We start from the raw sequence: 16,390 nt of genomic DNA, 5'->3' as shown, positions 1-16,390 counted from the left end.
TATCTTTTTAATTTGGAAAGAAAAATATGGTATTTCTAAAAAAAAAAAAAAAAAATTCATATCTCAGAATATCATCTTACCCTGCTGGACACTGTGGCTCATTAATGCTCTCACACGTTTCTTCCACCCAACTTTTCTCACCTAAAACATTTTAAAGAAATAAAACGAGATGAACATGCTTAATAGTAACAATTGTGATTCTTGTGAGACACAATAGGACAGATTCCAAAAACAAAATATTAACATTTACATAGATAACAAGGGCATGATTGTAGGGAAATATAATGAAAAGAGGGAGGTAATCTGTCTCAAAAAAAAAAATCTGTTATCAACTACCAAAAAGGTAGTTGATATCAGGAAGAAAATATAAATGTGTAATTGTAGGGCTAGAATATAATATTATATTTATGAGATCCTGAAGGCATCTTTTCCATGTTTAAATTGTTCATATTTTCAGCCAAAATTTACAGCCCTCCTTCTATCCCACCCAACAAAATCTTCTGGTATTAAATCCATGACGTCAGTTTCTCTCAAATAGAGACAGATAGTGCCAAGAAATTTCACGGAATCCTGTAACATCTAAATAAGACATCCTAATAACATCAGGTTACATACTACCCTATAATTGTTTGCAGTAATTTCACATGCACTTTCTCAATGCATGGCAGACTTTTTTTTCTTATTATAAAAGTTCCAGATGGTGTCTATTTGCTAAGAACTCATAATCTAACTATGGAGAGAAAGTAAACACATGGGATAATAATAACTGACATGAGAGAATATGCAATTAAGTTTGAAATGAGTGACACAAGCAATAAGTGAGAGAGTAGGTCAGAAATGAAGTAGACAGGATGGCTACTCCTCTCCCTATGTTTTAACATAAGCACCATTCTAATGATCTAAACTATAACCTACTAAAATTGAAGAACCTAATTTTTTTAAAAAGAAAAAATGTGATCTTAATAATATGCCTTCAGAAGTTGAGTTTTTAGTATTTTCCCACTGTACATTTCACAAAATTAACAGATTATCCTAAATGCCTAAGTCATTTCTGGTAAGAATTTAGGTGATGTGTAGTCATTTATCCCCAGGCACAAAGTCACGTTTGATGCAATGCTATATTCTTGCTGCGCTCTTTCTTTTTTAACTTGAGGAAGCAGTCACTTCCTTTCCTGAGACCCCCTGACCTGGCTCTGTGCTGTGTATTCCCAGACACTCTGCAGCAACTACTTACTACACTTTTAAGGACTTAGGACACAGAGCTCTGCGGAAAAGTTCAAGTGCCATGTTCCTTTGAAAGGAGCCTCATGATTCCTAAGAGAGTTAGAGGCCATCACAAAGGACAAGTTTACTTGTATGCAGTAAGGAGTTGAAAGATATTGTTCACTCTTCGAGCACAGTCCCTGAAATTCATGAGCCAGCTCTCTCACCTACATCTCAGAATCCTGTGACCATGCTCATATTTACAGAACTATGTCAAGCTATAGTGTGCCCAACAGTAAACCTATAATTTAAGCTCCTCCTATTACTCATGTCACAAATTCAGCATCTAAGCTGTTGCTATTTTTTTAGTTGAATTTATTGGGGTGGTATGGCAGACTTTATCTTCATTTTTACACCCTGGGACATAGGAGTCAGCCAGGATGATCTTTCCACAATAGAGCATTCAATATAAAGCTAATGTCAAAATAACATGAGGGGGTGGTAGCAAGTGAATGAGCGGCAATAGATAAAACAAGATTGGCCACATGCAGATAATTACTAAGCTGGGTGTGGGTACAATGTTCATTGCACACTCTCTCTTTACTCGTGTACATGCTTGAAATTTTCTTTAATAAAATGTTTAAAATATTTTTTCAGCTGATATAGTTGACCAATAAATATGATTCCTAATGTAAAAAAATAAAAAATATGCAGAACCTAACTAAGACCTAGGAAGATGCCAGGGTGCTGTAGAGCCTGTTGAGCACTTGGAAACCTGACCTCGACAAACAGGGCTATAGTTGACGCAGCAGTCACCGTGGTCCCTGCAGTCATCTGAGCAGGAGCAGAGGCTTCTGGACAACCTTTTCTCACCACACCTGAACTTGCTGCAAGTCCATATGTGCTCTAGAAATAAATACCAATAACAATTTTATGGTCCAAATTTAACACATCCAAAGTAAACACAGAATTGTCTTCTGCAGCAAGACCCGTAAAAGAACACAAACTACTCACAGAATCTGCCATCACAGTGTCAGTCAGAACTAACAGAGAACATGCAGGCAGCAATTGTTATTATTTCACCAAAACCCCAGAATCTCATCATTTAAAAATACGGACAATTCTTATGATGCAATTCATATTCAGATCTTGGCTTTTTCCACCAGCCATTTTTGGGGCTCTCAAACTTTAATCTAAATCTGGCTCACTCCCACTTACATATTATTCCAAGTCATAGGTAGAGAAGTTGACATCAAACAGAAAAATTTCCATGTTCTGAAGGTTTTATTTTAAAGTTTAAGTAGACATCTAAGAACCCTTGCTTTAATAAGCCCCCAATGAAAATATTAATATATTTTCATTTGAACTTAGTTTAAATGCAAATTAGATTGTATAGGCTTTCAGCATACATTAAAAATAGGCATGGTTTTGCTGCCCAAAGTTTAATGGCAAAATATGTGGAACTTTTTCTTTAAGGAAATATAAAAGTCACATTTTTTAAAATCTCAAGAGCTAGGTAAATCGCATACCTAAAAGATGCAGAGCCATCCTGTGATCTTTCATTAATGCACATGTCTGCATTTTTTCCTGCACTTTTTTACCTGGTTCTATACATGTCTCCTGGTAATCCAGGCAGCAGTTTCCAAGTTCAACGCAAGCAACATCACAGCGACAGTTCCCAAAAGTTCTTTCGAAGCAGCGACCTTTGCAACTTTTAACTGAAAATAGTGAAAGAGTCAGATATTTCTAATCATTACTGAATTACAAAGCAAATATCAACTAATACATCTAAGTTGGGTCCAGAGTAGATTCCAATACCACTTTAGACAACACAGAAGGGATAATACAGGTACCTAAGAATTTTTCACAAATACATACAGAAACTGATACAAATAGAAGGTAACCTATATACAGAGTTTATGATTTTCTCTCTTGCCATAGAAAAAAGAGAACTTTTTCCTCTCACTTATTACAAACACTACTAGGTCTGATAAGACTTAAACACTTTATGATTTGGTAGAGAAAAGTCAGAATAGAGGCTGTTCTGAAGGCTGGCTTAAACAACCATGGAGTTCTCTAAAATTTCAAAATGTGAGAAAAGATTTTTAAAGTGATTGTCTATGAATCTTTCAGAGAAAGAAAGAACACATTCTGCAGGGCTACCTGCACCCCCCTCCCTGCCATCACCTTCAACACCCGTTTCACCTTCGGATCCAGCCTAGCTCCCTCTGAGATACTTTCCCAAACCCCAAGCCCACTTTTTTTTTTTCTTAAGCTTTTATAAAATCCTATCCTTCCTCTCAGTCACTTAACTCCATTTGTAACTAGATTATTTGATTAGTATCACAGTCTCACCCTTGGCTACAAACTTCTTAAGAAAGATCACACCTAAATTTTGCCCAGCACAATGTATCTTGTGTACCCACAAGACACCTGACTATAACTGGGACTAGTAAGTTTTTGTTAAATGGATAAATGGTGGATATGGAAGAAAATGCTTTTCATTAAAAATAATTTTACATTGTAACTCTTTAGTAGATACCTAGAATAACCTGGGATTTTATTCGATTTCTAAAAAAAATCAGGATGATGAGAGAGGGAAAAACAGATGTAAAATTATGGAAGTCCAAGAGAAGAAAGGAATAATTCTAGCTCTTGACTTTAATAGTCTCCAGAGCCAACAAGACACTGACACAGAACTTAACTCTCGTGACACTGGGATTTTAGGCAATTTTAAGGGCATGAAATGCAATAATTTTTAAAGTCAGAAGTGCTTATTTTCCTGACCCAGGTTGGGGAAAAGCTATTAGAATAACAGCTACTATTTTAAGCTCATTAATATGCACCTAGTGATTTTTAAAAATACTATGTACACTCTGTTGGGTTTAGACTAAAACTGCTATTTTTACGTGTCAAACTGAACTCAAGGTAAATTACTTAATGCCAATAAACCACACAGGTGAACACTAACATCTGCAGCTTCTTAATATTTGCTCTAAATACAGGAATACTTCGTTTTACTGTGCTTCATTTTATTGCACTTCACAGATGCTACATTTTTTTTACCAACTGAAAAAAGCAAGACCCTCAACCAGCAAAAGGAACACAACTTGCTTTATTAATAAACTTGCTCTATTGCAGTGGTCTGGAACCAGACCTGCAATATTTCTGAGGTATACCTGAAAACTGGTGGCTAAATACACAAAAGTACTACATTTCAATCACTTCAACAATAAATGATAGCTTAACAATCACTAAATTTTTTTTAATGACTAGTATCACAATTATAGAATAGTTGAGCAGGAAAAGAATTTTCAAAATTGAATTCTGTAGGAAGACCATCAATGATTTTTAGAAGGAGAAAACAAACCTACCTCAGAAGCAAAAGAACGACCAGTACAATAAACTGTGATTATTTTATTATTTATACTGATCTTATCCATGCTGGATAATTTCTACATTCAATATTAAAAAAACAGACACACATGTAGAACCTTAAAATTACCACGACTGCTTTGAAACCACCAATGCCCACAATTTTAAGAGCCTTGAGAGCAGGTAAAGATAAATTTCTGGTTGGCCAGGGATGCTGACTGGTCACCTAGTAACCCCTGGAGCTGCCTCGGCAACTCACTGCTGGGGGAGAAAGAGTCCCTTAGGAGGGTGGGGAGAAAGCCGGGAGACGGTGCAGGAGCGCGATGCCAGAACCTGTGGGCCATGTCTGCTTCTTGTTTCTTTGTTTTAATTTGTTTTCTGTTTGTCTGGTTGGTTTTTCTATCATAGACCCTCTTTGTTGTTTCGGATGAAGTTTTGCAAGTAAATAAAATATTACATGGCTAAAATTATATTTTAAGAGTTTTAAGGTGGCTCAAACCAGCATCAAATATGCACTATCTATGGATACCCATAGGATTAGAACATAATGCTTATCACATTCTGAAGAAGGCTGAATATCAACACACACACACACACACACACACACACACTAATTACCTTCTTTGGCGCAGCTTGGCTTCAAACCAAATATACAACCAAGGATTGTTGTGAGCACACAGACTGACAATACCTGTGGGGAGAGAAAAGAAAATTGTATAGATTCAAAACTCTTTATTTCTTCAAATGTTTCTAAACACGGTGGCGCTGTTCTGTTTCCTGATCTGGGTCCTGGTTACACAATTGTGTGTTCACTTTGTGAAAATTCAAACTGCACACTTATGCCCTCTGGGCTTTTCTGTGTGTATGTTATACTTCAACAAAAAGTCTACTTAAATGTTAGCAACAAATCTATGCCATCCAAGGTTAATGTTGCCAGAAATTTTCCAGTTGATGTGAATTAATCCAATTCGAGAACTTGTAATAATTAAGAGAGAGAAAGAAGAAAATCTAGAAACTCAATTTTCTATTTGTTAAGCCATAAAAGGCAATGAGAATATTACATGCCTCCTTTACCAGCTGAACTACACAAACCTATACAATATCCTCATATGCACTGCGGCGGCTTGTGGGGACGAGCACGGCACAGGGTCAGGGGAATTCACCTCAGGCCCAAATGTTACCCCGAGGTGGCTGTATGCTTTGGGCAAGTCCCTTAAGCATCCCAGACGGCAGCCATTCACCTATAAAATTAAGGGGTTGCACTACATGGCTCCCTGAAAGTATTTCCGGTCCTAACATCTTGGTACTTTCTCATTCTCTGCTCTTCTGGCCTCTGACATTTAAAAATAAGTGGATATACCCTAGAACTCCAAAGGACAATGACAGGGCTTTCATTTGTGAGGAAGAAGAGGAGGAGGAAGAGGAAGGAGGAAGAAGAAAGAGGAAGAAGGGGAAGAAGAAGGAAGAAGGGGAAGAAGAAGAGGAAGGAAAAGGAAGAAAAGGAAGAGGAAGAAGAGGAAGAGGAAGAAGGAAGAGGAAGAAGGAAGAAGGGGAAGAAGAAGAGGAAAAGGAAGGAAAAGGAAGAAGAGGAAGAAGGAAGAAGAAGAAGGAAGAGGAAGAAGGAAGAGGAAGAAGGGAGAGCAGGAGCAGGAGGAAAGGACGAATAGTAGGAGAGCGCTCAGCATCTTTCCTGGGAGGAGCTCCGCGGCAGCTCCCGGGACCATCCCGCGCAGCGCAGTTGAACCAACAGCCCCGCGCCGCCCATGAGCGGGCGCCCGGCCGCACGGACGGGAAGGGCAGGCGTCCCGGAGCCCCGAGCCGCCGAGCCGCCGCTGTGGAACCGAGACACGCCTGGGGGGGCCTGGGGGGCCTGGGGGGGCCTGGGGGGGCTGGGGGAGCCGGGGGGGAGCCGGGGGGAGCCGGGGGGGGCCTGGGGGGCGGCCTGGGGGGGCGGCCTGGGGGGCGGGCCTGGGGGGGGCCTGGGGGGGCCGGGGGAGGCCTGGGGGAGCCGGGGGGGGGGGCTGGGGGAGCCTGGGGGAGCGGGCGCGCGGACGGCGGCTGGCGGAGGAGCACCGGCCTGGGCGGCAGCGAGGCCGCGCACAGGGCGGAGGGCGCGGGCGGGAGGCGGGAGGCGGGAGGCGGAGGGAGCGGCGCCGCCCAGGAGCCGAGGCCGGGCGGACGGGGGGCGACGGGGGCAGGGGCGCGGTGCGGCGGCCTCATGAACACAGTCCTTCCAGCAAGGCACTGAGGACCCGCCCTGCGCCGTCTCTAGGCCGGGCGCTGGTTACTCGGTAACAAGACAGACACGACCTCTGTCCTCAAAGTGCCGGCTCTTAGATGGGCGAGAACCACAGGAGGCGAAAGGTAAGCAAACTGAAGCAGCAGGTCCAAGGTAATTTTTTTTCATGGCGAACCGGGGCCGGCGTGGCTCAGCGGTTGAGCATCGACCTAGGATCCTGGAGATCGCGGTTGGATCCCGTCAGGGCACATGCCCGGTTGCGGGCTCGATGCCCAGCTGGGGGCGTGCAGGAGGCAGCCCATCCATGACTCTCATCATGTTTCAACTCTCTCCCCCTCTCAGTTCCTCTCTCTGAAATCAACAAAGATATATTTTAAAAATAAAAATCGGGGGAAAGGAAAGGAAAGCAAGAGTACCACAGGTCTAAAGTGCAGCAGGATTTAGGCCAGCCCCACCCCTTTTTTAGGAAATCAAAAACCCAAATGTATTTGTGTCCATTAAAATAGGAAACCATCAGAAGAAGAGCTTGAACAAATAGCTGGAAACAGCAGAGACAGAACAAGGCACCTGAAGAGAGCACTAACGGACTCCCCTAGCCCTGCCATGGCCTGTAAATGCACACAACCATGCAGACGCGCAATTTTAAAGTAGCTATCAAAAATATTATAAACTCTCTTATCGTCAATTATAAATCTACAGGGAAATGAAGAAAACAGTAAAACTAACCTGTATTTAATGTACTATAATCTAAAACATGGAGAATTGAAGTTTTATTCCTTCGTAATAAACTTTTCAAAAATAGTTTGGAAAAAACAAACCCTTGGAGAGAAACAAGATGGCAGGGTAGGCAACAGCTGTACCCTCGGCCTCCCGCAACCACATCAAAATCACAACTAAAACACAGAACCACCATCACTCAGGGCCTCCTGAAATCCGGCTGCACAGAAGCCCCACAACCAGGGAGCTGAAGAAGCATCGAGACCGTACGAGGGGCGGAGACGCACGCAGATCAGGGCTGAATTGCTGAGAAGGGGCTGCAGGCCCACACCCTGTGCCGCAGGTTAAATCCGGGAGGGAATCTCGGTGGCGGAGGTTTCCCAGAGGAGTGAGGCGTCCCAGCCCCACAGCAGGCCCCCAGCCCAGGGCTCCAGGGCCAGGAAGAGACCTCCCCACACCTTCGGGCTGTGAAACCAGCGGGGACTGTCCCTGAGGGTCGCGGAGGCTGCGGGAGCCCCAGCAGCTCCTCTAAAGGGCCCGGCACGGACTCACTCGGACGCTCCCTCTGAGCCCAGTGCCGGGCAGCAGCCTGAAAGGACCCGGGACACTTGGGGAGGAACTAACCTGCCTGAGATCCGGGCGACAGGTGGAAAGGCGGCTTCCTCCCAGGCAGAAGGGCTGGCGGAGGCCATGGCTCCTGTGGCCAGTCCTCCCCGCACAGCCGGCAGGCAGGCGCCATGTTTGAGTCGCCAGCACCTGACTCTCACCTTTGGCCCCGCCCCATGAGTCCCAGAGGCCCCGCCCCTCCCCACCTGCAGCTCATCCAGGCCATTGCCAGGGGCTTTTCTGTGCAAGTGGCCTCTCGAGCCTTATGCTTAGGACTTTCCTAAAATCTCTCTAACAAACAGCAGTGTGCCCCATAGCTCTTGATAAGTGGCCCCAGGCCTAGCACTAGTGGCAGCCTGCACTGGCTCATAGCTTGGCCTCTCCTGGACACCTCCAAGCTCAGCAAAAGTAGCAGGCAACTATGGTTTGCTGAGTAGCTCATGCTGGGTGGCCATGGGTAAGGCACTGGCAGAGGCTCACTTTGCATCTCCCAGGAGGCCCCAGACACAGTGAACCTGGTGGTCAGACTCGACCACACTGGATTACAACCCTACCACATCCACTAGTGACACACTCACAGGGCACACTTGGTGAACACCAAAGCTCCACTGAAGTAAATCCTGCTCCACAGGGGTGTCTCCAGCACAGCAGCTCTCTGGCTGTAGTTGCAGCTGGTCCTCATAGCTGACTGGCCAGGGGGTCAATTCCTCCCAGTGACGCCAACAGCAACCAAGGGTCAACTACAACAGAACAATGCACACAACACACACAGGGGAGCACCTAGAAGGCCCAACTCAGGTGACTGGGGAGGCTGAGCCACTGGACTCTACAGGACACCTTCTACACAAAACTACAAATTCCAGGAGACATAGCAGCTCTACCTAATACATAGAAACAAACACTTGGAAGCAGCCAAATTGTGGAAGCAAAGAAACATGTCACAAAGGAAAGAACAGAAGAAATCTCTAGAAGAGGAACTAAATGAAATAGATCCAAGCAAGCTAACAGATACAGAGTTCAGAACCTTGTTTATAAGGATGTTTAAGCATACTATTAGGGAAATAACTGAGAAAATTGATAACAAAATAAAGTACCAATTTGAAATGAAGGCTATAGAAACTGAAATGAAGAATAATTTACAGGGAATCAACAGTAGAGTAGAGGACGCTGAGAATCAAATCAGCAATTTGGAACACGAGGAAACAAACACCCAACCAGAAGAGCAAAAAGAAAAAAGAATCCAGAAATATGAAGTTAGTATAAGGAGCCTCTGGGACAACTTCAAGAAGCCCAACATTCATATTATTGGGGTAACAGAAGGGGAAGAAAGAGAGCAAGAAATTGAAAACCGATTTGAAAAAATAATTACAGAAAACTTCCCCTACCTGGGGAAAGAAATAGACTTACCCCAAACAAGAGGGATCCAAAGAGGCCCACAGCAAGACACATCATAAATAAAATGCCAAAGGTTAAAGACAAAGAGAGAATCTTAAAAGCAGCAAGAGAAAAGCAATTAGTTTCCTACAAGGGAGCACCCATACGACTGTCAACTGACTTCTCAACAGAAACTTTGCAGGCCAGAAGGGAGTGGCAAGAAATATTCAAAGTGATGAAAAACATGGAACTACAACCAAGACTGCTCTACCCAGCAAAGCTATCATTTAGAATTGAAGGTCAGGTAAAGAGCTTCTCAGACAAGGAAAAGCTAAAGGAGTTCATCACCATCAGACCAGCACTACAGGAAAAGTTGAAGGGTCTTCTTTAAGAAGAAGCTAATGAACAAAAGAATCTGATGAACTAAATAGATCAAGAGACATTAACACATGCAACGGACAATTATATTTCAGAGGAAAGAGGGAAGGAGGGTGGAGGATGGGAGGAGAGTAACCAAAGAAGTTATATGCATATATGTATAACCCATGGACACAGTCAATAACGGGGTGACAGCGAAGTGGAGGGGGTCAATTGGGGGAGGAAAATGGGACACCTGTAATACTCTTAACAATAAAGGTAAATTTAAAAAAAATAAAGTTCAGATTTCCTAAAACCAAAAAAACAGTTATAAAAAAAAAATAGTTTGAACAGTGTTTTATTTTCTCATCGTATAACCTACAATACAGCGTGAGAATCTTTTCTATGTCACATTCCTTTCTAAGTTTAGATCAGTTTACAATGCTTTAACCATTGCCCTTTCAATATCATGAAATATCTGCAAGAGTTCCTTTATAATGCACTTTTGGGCCAGTGTCACTTCCTCTGAGACATCGCCATCCTTTCTACCACAACCACGCTCCTTATTTATGTCAGTAAATTTACCCTCACTATGTTCCTCTGGCTGCCTATCTAGAGCCTATTAAACAGCAGCAGTGTTAACATTCAATGGTTAGCTATTTCTTCTATCACCCCATTTACATTCGATTTGAGATTCACTTCCAGCATTATCACTTTCATTTTCTTAACCATTGTCTTAAAACATACGTGGTACATGCAGACCTTCTCGTTAAGCTGCCTAACAGGTACACTGATTTTTTGAATCGCCTCTTCTTTGCTAAATGATGTTACTAAGATTTACCTTTTATAAGATAATGCATTGCATGTAACTGAAACAAAAGTACAACAGAAGCAATCATTTCTCATTTATAATCCCACTCATAAAAGATGAAATTTGGATTACCTGCTACTCCATTACACAACATCCAATCAGAATAGTTTTCAGTAGGAAATTTCTCATCAACAATTTTGAGAGCTGTGAAATCTAATTCAACTTGAATTTTCTTCTCAAAGTAGTTTAATTCTACAACACAATAGCACAATTTCTTTATAGAGTGAAATTATGACTTTAAAACTTTATCTCCATTTCTAATTTAAGATAGCTTTCAAAACATATCCTTTATATCTCTTGTCTTTCCAAACCACACTCAACCTCATCAAATTACATTTAAGAAATATTAATGCCTGCCTGTACTCTACCAGGGAACATCTAATGGGACAGCTGTCTTAAGCAGAACATCCTTTATCCTCACGATTATGTCAGCTTTGGCAAACATGGGAATAGGGATATTGTTTATTATCTCATTAACAGGTCTCAATTAAGAGTCAAAGAAACCATAATAGTGATATCTATCAACTTACAACTTAGCGTAGATTGAAGACTATGATGAAGAAGAAAAGGTGCTAAAATAAAAGTAATGTAAGTCATTTCATAAAGTATTAAGCAATGACTAGCAATTTATTAAGCCCCCCCCACACACACACAATGACAACAAATCCCCCAAATATTTATGCTCTTGGTGGACACAGCCATTTATTACCAAACCACTGCTTGTAAGAGTGACTAAAGGGCCAAACAGAAGGCTCACGACAACATAGTAAGAGGGTAGCTCTACGGTGGGTTCCTGTGGCTCTGCATAGAGCCAGACGCGTGAGGTAGGATTTGTCACTACATCATGAAACCCGGTTGCCAAAGCACTTCTAGGACCTTCTGTTACAAACAAGCTAAGACCACAAGACATACAACTTTTCCCTCAGAGAGACTCCTATTTCTATGGATAAAAAGAATCTCTGCTCTGTGGGTACCAGTATAGCACTTTCCACAAACATAAAAGGGAAAAAGTGAGAGATAGTAAGTCCACAAAAATAAGTTTCAAAGTCTGTTTGACTTTCCAAGAATCCACCAACACATTTTTTTTGCAGTAATGATAAATAGAATTGCTGGGTTTATGCCATCGTTTCAAACAGTGCTTGCTTCTAATTTATGTCAGAAACAGTGCCATGAATCTGGTGCATTTTTAAAAATGGCAAATGCTTCCCATATCTGGTAAGTGGTAAAATCAGCAGCAGGCTGAGTCTAAAAGACTTCACCAAAGTGGATTCTAGTTGTGAGTAAAGAGAACTGTATTCAAATTAAAAAACCACATGTTGTTCTTTGGGATCTTTATGTTCCTCTTTTTCTTACTTTTTTTTTTTTTTTAAAGAACAGAAGAAAAATAAAGTCAGAAGGAAGTGCAACAGTTTTGTAAGGCAAAAAATAGCAATCCTTAAATTATTTTAATTACTTATTTATTAATTTTATCTTTATTGTTGAAAAATTATTATTTTTAAACACTGGCTCTTTTAAATGCTCGCATGTGTCACTTGGGGGCTCTGGGCTTTTAACCAACCCTTTCTTAAGTAAGAAAGAAAGATAATAGCTGATACATATTTTCTAAAATTCAGTTAAGACACTATGTACATGAAAGGTAGAGAAGACAATGTGCCTATTCTAATATAAATCTGTTAAGAGAAAGTGCTAATAGAAAGTGCAGTTAAAAACAATTATTTTGAATAAGCACAGTACACATTTGGTTGAATTAGTCTCTTGGGAAGATAAGATGATGAGATTCTTCTCTAAACTAAAATTAATAGTCCAGAAAAGTTTTTTTGGCACCTTTGATATTTAAGCAAACAGTCATTTCATCATTTCCCTGATTTGCAATGAATTATCCTGGTAAATAAGCAGCTGAAGAAAAGTTTCAAAGAAAGTTCATATCAGTAGCCCATGGGAGCTGGTAATGATCATTGAAAAATATTTTTTTAGGAGGACAGGTTAAAATAAAACATGAAATTGCTCTGGCGGGTGTGGCTCAGTTGGCTGAACATCATTCAATGCACCGAAAGGTCACGGGTTCAATACCGGGTCAGGGCACATGCCCAGGCTGTGGGTTCCATCCCCAGTAGGGGGCAGGCAGGAGGCAGCCGACTGATGTTTCTATTTCACATCGATGTTTTCTCTGTCTCCCTCTCCCTTCCTCTCTCTCTAAAATCAATAAAACCATATTTTAAAAAAATATCAAATTAAAAGGCTGGCTTAAGAAAATACATAATGATAGTACTTTACCATACACTGTAAGGAAATTATTAAAATTCTAGCCATTTTTAAAATTAAAAATATAAGTATAGCAAAATTGTGGTTCTAATCACAGAAATACCAATAACTCTCATGGCTGTATATCCAAATTAAGATGTGGATTATATTTGGGGCTTTGTGATAATGAGAGAGCCATGTCATCTATCGTCCCTTCACTGGACTAGACTGGATATTCTCTATAGTCCCTAATAAATCTGAGATATCTATAAGTCTACTTCTCCCTGACAACTGATCCTACTTTTATGTGAATCACTCCTGACCCCACATCCTGAGCCATATCCTTCATATTAAAATTTTTCCTGGGACCCTGCAAGGCCTCTATAGAATTGATTTATCTAGGTCAGTGATTCCCCTTTCCCATCATGTTGATATATTTTTGTTTCAAAAAGTACCAAGCATTTTCCAAGGAAAGAATATCCAGCATTTACAACTTCTGCCTGATTGAGCAAGTCACTTCTCCCAGATCTTACCCAGGACTTTCACAGACCTTTTCCCTTTAAGGTTCAAAGCCAAAGAATAAAACATCCATTGATAGTATAAAGTAATGGTTTCAGTAGAGACCCGGCTTGGATGGCATTCTTTACCCCATGATGGGGACCTCACTAAATCTGGGGAACAGACACAAACACCTAACCAACAAGGTCAGTAACGGAGCAAAGCACTTAGGAGGCGGAGAGGCACTCCTCACACACAGCCCTGTGCCGCTAGGGCTTTTCTTTACACATACAAATGGGTAATGCCACAAGTGATCACAGGATTATTAAATATCAGTTCTCTGTTTTGGGTCTGATGGCTTCTGTAACTGTCTTTTGTCTTCAGTAGGACTGTTAGTACAGCAAAATATATTTTCATGGTCTTTACATAATCTTCTGACTTAAGCTTTTAAAGAAAGACAATCTATTGAGGATAAAGATCTTGAGGGGAGTATATAGTAAACTGCAATTCTATCTCTTGCCTTACGACAAAATAAAATGACAAGTGGAGTTAATATTTAAAGGTTTACCATGAAATCATGAGAGGAAAATGCGGGCAGATATTTTTATAATTTTAGGGTGGTGAACACCTTTACAAGCATTTCGCAAAGTTCAGAAGTTATAATGGAAAATTTGATACATTTGAATCCCTAAAAAATCCATAGAAATTTCTGTAAAGCCAAAAAAAGAACATTTACCGCAAGTAAAACTGGGGTAGAGGAAACTAGGATGAATCACTTTCAACATATGACAAAAGTTATGTCTATGACAGATAAAAAGTACATAAAAATCAATTAGGAAATGATAACCCGTAACTTTATAATACCAAAAATAATAAATTAGATGTTTAAAGAAATAAAACAGATAAAAATATGTTTATCTTCATTAAAAAATCAAAGAACTATAAATCAAAGAATCCATTTTTTTACCCAATGAAACTGAAAAATGTTTTAAAAATTACAATTTCAACGATGACAAGAATGTGAGGTGAAACAGGCATTTCGCCTGTCTTCGTGGAAGTTCCTTTCTAAAAGGTCATTTAGAGGACTGGACCTAAATTTAACATGTGCATATCTTCCACTTCTGCAATCCCAATTCTATTATCTGATAGAAATTTTCACATAAGCACATAAAGATATGCTTAGAGATATTTATTCACTGTAGCACTGTTTGGAATAGCAATATTATGCAAATAACCTAAATTTCTGTTAATAAAAAATTAAGTAAATGTAATACATATAGTAAACCCAAATAATAGAAAATACTATCTAATTATTTTTAACCTGTGTAGATCCATGGCTGGAACACTTGCTCTTAAAGCCTTCAGCACCCCCCCCACCCCCCCTCCCCAAGCAGTCTACTCTGGGGCTCTCAGGCTGTGAGTAAGCCCAGACTATCCCACGCTAGAGAGCACTCGGGGAAGTCCTAAAGCTACAGAAAGTGGGAGTCGTGCCTGGCCAGCTCCTAGGTGCTCCATCCCCTCTGCTGCAACTCCACCACCGACCTGACTACAAGTGCAGTGTGGGTCTCTGGACCACATCCCCTCAGCCACACCTTTCCTGGGCTCCTGACCCATCAGAAACTGTGCGAGGTTTTGGGGTCTACAGAGCTGATGGCCAGATGCTGAACAGAGATGAATTTATCACCTTGGCAGACCTGACCCACATGGCGCTCTGACCACACGAGAGAACACCCTGGCTTTTCTCCTGCTCTGAGACTATATGCCTAAATCATTCCCAAGGTAAAATGACCAATGAAGGGATCTAAGGATTGACTCTGCTGAAAGGACTGACAATGGGCCAGCTTCACGCAGGGGTCACGACCTAGCTCTTCAGCACGTCATCAGAGGAAGGAAAACGATTACAGGTTGTCTCATTGTGAGCCTTGTTTGGCTTTCTTCTTTGTAACTTGTTTCTTGTATTAAATTCTCCTGATTAAATTGCCAAGTATGGCCTTTGTTTTTCTGATTGGACCCTGGCCAGTACTGCAAATGATCAGACTCAGACACACACACACCCCAGAGCATACGACTCTTAAGTTAAATTTAATATAGGCAAAGAACTTTCCATTTTGAGGGTTTGGAGTTTTTTAATTATTGATTTTAGAGAGAGGGAAGGGGGAGGGAGAGAGAAACATCACTGGTTGCCTCCCATATGTGCAATGACCGGGTATCAAACCCAAAACCTGGGTATGTATGTGCCCTGACCGGCAATCGAACCCGCCACCTTTTGGCATAGGGGCCAACGCTCCAACCAACTGAGAAACACTGGCCAGGGCAGGTTCAGTTGCTTTTAATTCTCAATCTGTTAGATACGAAAATATTTTAACTACACCTTGCTTCAGCTGAATTTCAAGGAAGCAAAAGAAAAACAGCATGACCAAAATAATCCTGAAAACAGTTTGTTTCTTCTAAAGCTTCAATCAAGAAAGATATGACTCATTAAATAAAAGTAGTATTAAACAATTTAGAAAAAACGGTTAGTTTAGTTAAGCTCATGAGGTGGAAAAGGGAGGAAAAGTAGTTTATTTATGACACAGGATAGCCCTTCCTACCCTCGGGCGCAGGATAAAACAGATCAACTGGACTGGTTTTGTCCAAAAGACATGGCTTTTCTTGCCTAGGCAGGTTTCTTGACTACCCGATAGTAGGTCAGAGATGAAACAGGAAAAGATGAAAAAACACACATCACATTCAGTTAAGTTTCTGTGATTTCTTTCGTGTGTTTTTTTATTAAAAATGTTTAATGCTGACATCATTGCAGGTGCCCCCTTTTGATTTCTTTCTTTTCATCCTGAAATAATTTTTTGAACATAATGACCAGAGCTAGAAATGGAAACAAACAAAAACTTCAGTAATTTCCAATTGCTCTT

The 16,390-nt window shown here is 41.1% G+C and overlaps 1 protein-coding gene across 1 annotated transcript in view; it reads right to left on the bottom strand.

Moving 5' to 3' along the window:
- ENPP1 (ectonucleotide pyrophosphatase/phosphodiesterase 1) overlaps positions 1-16,390 on the bottom strand; it is a 63,142-nt gene that overhangs the window by 34,478 nt on the left and 12,274 nt on the right. The window contains exons 2-5 of the mRNA XM_087817627.1: positions 5,197-5,269; positions 2,805-2,921; positions 1,984-2,109; positions 81-141 (exon numbers count right to left, since the gene is read on the bottom strand). Of these exons, the coding sequence (XP_087673753.1) occupies positions 81-141; positions 1,984-2,109; positions 2,805-2,921; positions 5,197-5,269 (377 nt within the window). The remainder of the gene's footprint in view (positions 1-80; positions 142-1,983; positions 2,110-2,804; positions 2,922-5,196; positions 5,270-16,390) is intronic.

The sequence above is a fragment of the Miniopterus natalensis genome, chromosome 5 (genome assembly GCF_054644295.1).
Source record: "Miniopterus natalensis isolate mMinNat1 chromosome 5, mMinNat1.hap1, whole genome shotgun sequence".
NCBI lineage: Eukaryota > Metazoa > Chordata > Mammalia > Chiroptera > Miniopteridae > Miniopterus > Miniopterus natalensis.
This window is presented reverse-complemented; position numbering and strand designations above follow the sequence as displayed.